Source organism: Festucalex cinctus, chromosome 16 (assembly GCF_051991245.1).
Source record: "Festucalex cinctus isolate MCC-2025b chromosome 16, RoL_Fcin_1.0, whole genome shotgun sequence".
NCBI lineage: Eukaryota > Metazoa > Chordata > Actinopteri > Syngnathiformes > Syngnathidae > Festucalex > Festucalex cinctus.
In genome coordinates this window covers 19,377,573-19,386,451 of record NC_135426.1, presented here as the reverse complement: position 1 = coordinate 19,386,451, position 8,879 = coordinate 19,377,573, and the positions used below count along the sequence as shown (strand labels likewise).

Here is an 8,879-nt window from a genome sequence, read left to right as displayed (position 1 = left end):
GTCATATTGTGAAAGGATAAATGTCACTTTTTGTCCTAAACCATTCATGTCCAAACTATGGCCCAGGGGCCATTTGTGGCCCGCACCATATAGTTTCTGCTCTATGTCAAGGTCAGAATTGTGAACATATATGACTGATATTTTTTGGTGGGTTACAGTGTTGAGACTCCCTCAAAATCTTGTAAAATCCGAAACTATTTGCCTTGGCTTACAGAAAGCTATTGAGGTAGCAGTTTTGCATAAAACTGAAATATATTAACTTATTGACTCCCAGCCATTTTCATTGAAGAAACCCCCTTTTGACAGATTTTTTTGCAGGGCCCACAGAATATTGTGTTCTATTCCTATAAAAACATGGAACCTACACAAAGAAAGATTACATTTGTATCTGTTTCCATTTTGCAGCCATTAGCATTAGAATATAGCTAAGTTTCATCAAAATTCTTCATCAACACTGACAAACAGCTTGTTGCAACATGGCCCTGGCTGATCTCTTATACTCTGCTGCCACCTGATGGCCGTGTGTTAATAACTACCATTGCTTTAAGCCACTTCTTCATGTCAGAAGCTGCATCAAAGCCTTCTGTATGCTCTAGCATTAAAACAAAAAAACGTGCCAACATGTTTTTAGGAGTATTAAAAACATTGTTACATGTTTTTGGGCTTCAATGAGTTAACAAATGCAAAATGCAATTGCTTGATTGACTGATTTTTAGTGTTTGAGAAATAAAAAAAATAAAATAAAAAAAATGGCCCTTTCATCCTTCTATTTTTCGATATACAGCCCTCGGAGAAAAAAAGTTTGGACACCAGTCCTAAACGTTATTTATTCAGGACAGATTATAAGAAGTTTCACAGCTGTAGAGAAAAATGCACGTACAAATCTCCTTAAAAAAAAAAAAGAACAATTCAAATATTCTCCACAGTTTCAAGTAATACCGTTGCAAAACTGCACAAGCCCAAGTTTCTTTCTTTTCTTTGTTTTTGTGGCTTGAGCATCATCATGTGTTGAACTTTAAGGCGGTACCATGCAGTGTCGCGTTCACAAGTTGAAGGCATTTGACAATATTCGGTTGATGGTTGTTGGCACCGTGTACACACGCTTAACGCAGATTGTTCGTGTTGCCGTGACAACAGTACGTTCGTCGCTTCATACGTAATAGTCGTATCACTCCTTTAAAAAAAAATAATAATAATTAACATTAAAAATCTCTTGCGGGGTTACATATCATTTTCAGTCTATTCATAATCACAATGGACGTGGACGATATTGAAATACATATGTGGTTGAATGTTTAAAAAAAGTGGTCCAATTGGAGAATCTACAATAAAAGCATTCCATGATAACAATCACACTGATTATCATATTTGAATCATCAAGGCTAATTTTTCAAGTGGCCATAAAAACAAAAACATCTATTGATCCAGTGTTAAGTCATGTGAAGCGCACTTTTGACGATACGAGATCAAATAGGCACGTGCGCCAGCACTCGAAGGGCAAGTGTAAATCTCTCCTGGTGACACAAAACGTGACATCATGGAAGGCAGACACAATTGTGAAACATGACATGACGACACCACGAGACTGATCGTCGCCACTCCACAAGAATATTTACACAATTAAAGCCTGTTATAAATCTTTCAAAAACATCTTATATGGATTTGTGCTTTTAAGTCACTCCTTCTCCGTAACCCTGACATTTTACCAAAGGTTCGATTGAGATTGTCTGTGTACAAGATTGTTCTTTCCTTGTAGGATGTTTACGATTGTTGAGATCATCGGTACGAGTTGGACTTCAAGTCCACTGGAACATCTACGCACCTCCCCTGTCCGTCCGTCTACAGTATGTTGCATAGCGTTGGCGCGAGACGAGCGAGCCCCGTGGTAAGACGGCGTCCGTTAAATATACCTCGGCTTTGTCAGGTTCACAATATTGTCAAAAATCGGATGAAAAGTAGTCGAAGAAAAGACCTGAGTCCGCATCAATGCGTCTCTTCGCTGATTGCAGGCCAAAAGTCCGGCGGGAGGAGACCCCGCCCACCCCGAGTCCCACGTGTCAGTCGGTGGCTACTCGGTACGATGGGCGTGGTTGTCGTGGTGGTTGTTCTCGCCCTCCGTCTCCTGGTGGCTGAAGAGGTAGCTCCACCAGGTTTGGGAGTGGTGGATGGACCTGGTTGTGCCGCCGGCGCTCTTAAACTTCAACTCCTGCACCCAAAAAGATGGACGATGTAAGAGCGGGTCATATATTTTCCAGAAATGTCGCAACAATACGGTAACAAAAGGAAAACTCGAGTCAAATATTTTCACAGTGTTATGATTAAAATTACATTTGTGGACTATGTTCGCTATCTCAGATGGCGGCCATTTTGCCACTTGCTGTCGACTGAAAATGACATCACTGTGCGTAAGGGCTCATCAACAACCAATCACAGCTCAGCTTGTGAATATCATGTGACCAAACTCAGAAAACTGGTGATACCGTACAATCTGATTAAAATGTGTTTGTGGAATATGAATTAAGATGAAAAATCCACCGGATTTTATCCATTTCAAGGGGCAGCCATTTTGCCACTTGCTGTCAACTGAAAATGACACAGTTGGTTGGATAACAACCAATCACGGCTCAGCTTGTGAATGTCATATGACCAAACCCTGAAAACTGGTAAACTGTGATTGGTCATTACCTGAGCAACTGTGATGTCATTTTCAGTTGACAGCAAGTATCAAAATGGCCGCCCTTGTGAGATGGATAAAATCTAGGGGTGGGAACCTCTGGCTACCTCACGATACGATACGATATGCGATACAAGGCTCATGATAATTATCTCACGATATGACAATACCAGAATTATCAATATATTGTTCAGGCAATAAATCCACGGTAATCTACGATAAAACTAATCATAAAATAATAATATAAATAAATAATAATAAAATACCATAAATAATATAAAAAAATAATTAATAGAATAATACACATATAAAAAAAATATCTTCTTACTGTGGAAAATGGCTCAATGAGTCAAGTATCCCTTAAAAGAACAAAAAAACTTTAGTTATAAAAAAAAAAAAAAAAAAAAAAAAAAAAAAATAGGACTTGATGTGAATCGATTCAAGCCGCTTCTCACCCCTTTGTCCAACAGGCTGTCGAACTCGTCGCTCATGCGCCGCAGCTGCCGGCCGTACTTCTTGGCAGCCCAAAGCGCCGGGGGGGCCGACTTGGAGCGTCCCCGGAACGGCGCTCCGTCGCCGCCGGGCGTGCCGGCCTCCTCATCCGCCTTGACCTGGAACTCCTCGTCTCGGGACACCGCAGACGCGAGGGACTCCGAGTTGAGCCGGATTCGACCGGACGTCGCTAAATGGAGCGGGGAAGAGGTAAGAGCCGAGGCGTGTCATGATCGTTATCTCGGACTGTCTCAGGTCGCTTTGCTCGTATCTCGTTGGATCAGAGCCGGCCTCGGGCAAGAAATTAACAATCAAGGAGGCCAAGAATAAGTAGTTGAAGTTACATTTGGATTTGCAAGTTAGTTTATATCCTTATTTTTGTTCAATTTTATTGTTCTTGCATGAAAAATTATTTTACAAATAAAACAGATGGATCTCTTCTACAACATTCCTGGGAAATGACAATGTCCTATCACTACTGAGCTATTTTTAGTTGGCGACACGTTTGCATGTGTGAATGTTGCATAAATCAACCCCAAGTCTGTCTTGTAGAGAAACACTGCTTCAAAAAGTGTATCGTAAACACACATTTTACTTTGGACCGGCTCTGAATGGGATTCTAACTCAATGAATGAAGATAAGGGCAAGCCGGGCTAGTAAATAATGTCGAGACTGCTCAAGTGGTGTTGCGTGTTGACCAACCTGCCATTCTGAGTTCCGGCAAGGTGAGGTGGAGGCCTTGGCGGAGGCACTGCTCCTTCTCCTTTTCCTTTTCAGCGGCTCCTTGGCCGTCGTCCCCTTCTTCTACCTCCTCAGAGGGTTCGGATTCACTGTCGGATATGCTGAAGTTTGCGGCCATTGTGACATCTGGGGAACAAGGAAAACAAAAAAAAAACAAAAAATGGGGAGCAAGTTCGGATGGTGGTAATAAAGCAGATGTAAAGTGGCAACAACAACAGCAATGCGCCAACAGTCGATGCTCTCGATCAGCCGGTCTAAAAAGGTTGTTCTGGCAACGAAGAGCGCCTCGAAATGTGTTGTTACAAGTTCATTCGACAGCAAACGCGCCTTTAAACGCCGACTTGTTCTCTGGGAGTGAACAAAAGAAAGTTGCGACTGGGCGGAAGCTGCCGCGGGCCGACCCGCAAGAAACCAAACAAGCCAGCGAGGCGCTTTTCCTCACCGGTTTCCTTGTTGGCGATGAGGCGAGTGGGCCCAAAGTAAAAGTGTGGCTTCGAGCGAGCAGCTGTCGTCGTCGTCGTCGCCGCCGTCGTCGTCGTCCTCGTTGTTGTTGTTGCTTCGATCTCGCTCTTTTTTTTTTTTTCCCCCACAGTCCAATTCTGGAAGTCTCGCGCTCAGCCAATGGTCGCGCGATGACGTCACTGTTGCGAGGACTCGACTGGGCTGTGGTTTTTGTTTGTTTGTCGCCGTTTGATACAGCCAATTTTGAACATCTAAAGCGACTTCTAAAAAAAAATGTAGCAAACTCCACGATGAGGAAAGAACTGGCCGCGCGTTTGTTTACTCCGTTTCGAGTGTGTGCAGCACGCCGCATGCACGATGAATGATTTCTGTCGTAGTACCAACATTGACCTGTGAGGAGCAGCACGGTTCCACACGGCGTTCAGAATAATGAATGAAATATAGCCCACTAAGAAGAAATAATAAGACTACTACTGTACTAGACAGAGGTGTATGTCTAGTTGTTTTGAGCATTTATTCGATATCCTTGACATCCATCTTGAGTTATAGAGTAACAATGTACTAGCAGTACACTGTCCTCACGAGAGGCGTGCGGCACTGCAGATGTCAAGTATAGTGCACAGCTTTATATTATGTTGGAAAAATTGTGTTTTGTGTTTAAATTTAAGCGCGGCACTCGTTGAATGCTTGTCCAACGTCATGAATGCGAAAACGTAGAATTCACAAATGTGCTTTTGTCGTACTGAGCAATCTGGCCAGCAGGTGGCATAGCAGGGCTGTGTCATGTGTGTGTATTTTTTGGGAGGGCGGCAGATGCCACCTGTACTGTTGGCAATGAATTCATCAATGTTAAATTTACATTTTTATTATAAATAGTCCTTCCTAATGTTGTTTTGAACGAGGTAAGTTATGCGTTTGGAATTTGTCATTGCAGTTGTAGTTAGTTTTATACTATTCATAGTGCAACTGTGCATAGTGTATTGTTTTTGTTTACATTTTAGAATACATTAAACATTTACAGTATTGTCTTCAATTTCAGTTGCACGGCCAAAAGTCGAACAACAACATAATTTCTTAAGAGATGGGAAATTCAGGTCCAGAAAGTAAAAACACTGCCACAGTTTAGCTTTAGCCACAGGTGCGAGCTCGGGTGAGTAGAAGCAGCTGTGGGCTGTGGCAGGGGATTTTGTTACTTTCTGGACTTTCCCATCTCCGGCTGTAAGCAATGCTTGCACAAGCTGCAAGGGTCAATACAAGTTGAATGTGATATAATTTGAACTGACTTTATTTTTTTTCTGCTTACAGAACTCAGCTTATAAGCTAATGATGGTTATATAAGAGCAGCTGCTTGCTCATTCTATTATGCTGCGATTTACATATGGCCCGATTAGTCAGCGAATCGCAATTAATATCTATCACTAGTTGAATAGCAAAATAATCGTTTTGAAGCAGCCCTTATAGTTCAAAATTATTATTACATAGTAGCCTACAAGGACTGGATTAGTGCACAACATGTGACTAGAGATGTCACGATAAGGGCAATACCGTGATATTAAAACTACCACAATATCGTCGTCGTCATGTTCACAATATTTAAAAGGAACACATTTGTTAAAAAAACAAAACAAGTTAGGTTGAGTTCCATTTGTGCAGATCTAACACCCTCTAGTGGCTATTTTATTAGTGCAATTTAATTTTCATGAGGGATGTTTTGGCCTTCTATGTTTAAAATCTATGCTAATTGTCAGATGAAGGGGAACCTAATTTGCTTGTGAAGCGATCAATGTGTGCTTGCATGAGCAAGTAAGTTCCTCAATATTCTTATTAGGGATGTAGGTGGTTTATATTCATTGCTGTTATGTACAAAAGCACAATATTGTCTTTTTTTTTTTTAGTATGAGCTCTTTTTTTTTTTTTTTTTTACAATATTGTGGTCTTTTGTAAATATCGCCAACACCCCCATAATTATCGTATCGTGACCTTCATATCGTGATAATATCGTATCGTCATGTTTGGATATCGTGACATCCCTGCACGTGACGTGAATAAAAAATTGCCAGGGAATGCAAAAAATGAAACCTGACTTATAACCTACTGCCACTCTTTCGCCACCCGAAGTAAAATTGTCCAGAGCCACCGGTGGTCGAGGGGAGTCAAGCCTGTAATTATGGAAAATCATAGTTCATAGTCATCCTCATCCACCATCTTTGCAGTTTAGCGTCAACTTCTAAATCCCCGTTTTCTTCTTTGGATTCATTTGAATTTTTAAGCACAGACAAATGTGTAAAGTCCACACAGCAGTGCGCAGGGCTCTATTTTGGGAGGGATTAAAAGGAATAATGCAAAGAAGGAGTCATTTTGGTCGGATTTGGGTGTCAAATGAGAGGAATAGAATCATCATCCATTTAAATGCACAATCAGGCACGTGTTATTTTGGAACACCCAATGATGCAGTGAGAGTGACGAGCAGGAGCATTTTCACGTGTGCACAGGAAGAGCGTGTAGCGTGTGTTTTTGTTAAGTCCTCTGCTTTTTAATCTGACTGAGCCACACAATTAGTATCCATTTATATCCCCCTGTGCCAACCTCGCCTTGCCTCCCTGCCCCTCATCTGGCGTGTTATATTTGGAAGCACACACACACACACACTGGCGGATGTGCGTCAAAACCGCCACCCACTCCGCATGTTCTTACATACACAAAACTGCTTGAGCATTTATTCATCATTCATGTACTAGTACGCTCTTCATCCTAACTAGTAAGACAATTCAGCACGTTGTAATAGAACTGTGTCTCACCATTTTTTTCAATTACGGTATGACATTTTTCTGCACTAGTAGAAGTTACTACATTATACTAGTGAGTCAAAACTGCATGCTAGTTGTGCTACTAGTGAAGAGCCAGATGTTTTATGTATCAATGTATTGGTGATATCGGTATCAGTGACTACTCAAGAGTTGAGTGCTTGATTTGGTCTGAAAAAAAAAAAAAAAAGGTGATATCCAACATCGCTACTCACAGTGTTGGAAAGCAGAAGTGGAAAAATTGTTGCTTACATAGACTGGTGTGTACTAGTGAGGACAAGAAGCAAACTAGTGGCCAGACCTTCAACTTGGTATCGAGTAAATGCTGAAAGGGCTTTGCACACCCCCGCGGTGTTTGTTCCTTCTTCAAGAATGCTCTTTGAATTGAAGAAGACACTTTGAAATGATTTGACGGCGGCAGCGCAGAACAAGCGCGAGTTGGCGTGAAAAGAAAGCACGCTCGGCCCCCGACCCCCCAACCCCCGGACCCCCCTGAAGGTGCCCAGCGTTTCAGGAAGTCAACCAATGGCAGACAGATGAAAAGGTTGAGAGAGCGAGAGGGAGAGAGAGGAGTAAAAACAGACGTGCTGGAAGGCTTTCATCGCTACATGCTCATTACGGGCGGCCGCTCCCTTGCCGTACGACTGCGTGATCACAAGGTTGACATATGGCAGCCTTCTAATTCGGTCTGCCCCACCCGCAACGCCGCAAAAGCTTTGCCTTCACAGATGATGTTTCTGGATGTTTTATACATACAAATGTGGGATTTTGGAGGTAACGGACACAAGCTGGCCAACTCGGTTGCATCCACAAGTGATGACTTAACCGTTTGCAGGCATGTTCGGCTGCACAAAATGACACTGAATGATACCTTATTCGGATTTTTAAGGATGGAATGGCTACATCAGGGGTGTCCAAACTACGGCCTGGGGGCCATTTGGGGCCCGCCGTCCATTTTTCAGTGGCCCGCGGCATATGCTAAAAATGGCATTTGAGTCAGTTCAAATAAAATAAACAAAACAAAAATGTTTGGAGATGGTCAAAGTAACAAGGGAGGAAAACTGGTGCCATGAAAAGTTATTTTAGTTAACTAAAACTAATGAAAAAACTAAAATTAAAATTCCGAAAACAATATTGTTACCAAAATAAAATAAAAACAAAAATGCTTTTAAAAAACAAAAACTAACTTAAAGTACATTTTATGGTTACAAAAACTAAAACTAACTATAATTATAGTAAACATGTCCTTTGTTTTAGTCTTTGGTAATTAATTTAATGCATGAGCTTTCGGGGATGATTTTAAATGTAATTTTTATTAGATTTATTTTTATATAAACCGGAATAATGACATTTGAAACACAGAAGTGACGTCATCTAGCAGCAGCCAAGTGATGACGTTGCTCCCATGGTGTTTTTTAAATATTGCGCACAAGTAATACACTTTTTTTTTTTTTAACTAATACTAATGCTGAATCTAACAAACTAAACTAAAATTAAGCATTTTTAAAGAACTAAACTAACAAAAACTAACAGAACCATCCTGAAAACTTAATAAAAACTAACTAAAATGAAAATTTCCCAAATTATAATAACCCTACTCCCATATTACAAATACATTGGTTTATATAGTGTAGCATTTTTCTAAATATGCAAAAGCACAAATAAATTATTTGTACAATTTTTAGGACTAAACACAATTTCTCTTC

The 8,879-nt window shown here is 41.0% G+C and overlaps 2 protein-coding genes across 3 annotated transcripts in view; one reads left to right on the top strand and one right to left on the bottom strand.

The window, feature by feature from the left end:
• Positions 1 to 813: 813 nt before the first annotated feature.
• On the bottom strand, positions 814 to 4,668 carry LOC144003654 (uncharacterized). Its single transcript, XM_077500129.1, has 4 exons — positions 4,350 to 4,668; positions 3,869 to 4,033; positions 3,130 to 3,356; positions 814 to 2,206 (listed from the first exon to the last, which is right to left on the bottom strand). Exons 2-4 carry the CDS (start codon positions 4,023 to 4,025, stop codon positions 2,069 to 2,071), a joined length of 522 nt encoding a protein of 173 aa, XP_077356255.1. The 5' UTR covers positions 4,026 to 4,033; positions 4,350 to 4,668; the 3' UTR covers positions 814 to 2,068.
• The window catches only part of LOC144003647 (sodium/calcium exchanger 1-like), a 42,789-nt gene continuing 37,070 nt past the window's right edge, over positions 3,161 to 8,879 (top strand). Inside the window, exon 1 of one of the 2 annotated variants that reach the window (XM_077500116.1) lies at positions 3,161 to 3,376. The gene's annotated coding sequence lies outside the window, so the exon portion shown is untranslated. The remainder of the gene's footprint in view (positions 3,377 to 8,879) is intronic. The other variant, XM_077500117.1, reaches the window with a different exon arrangement.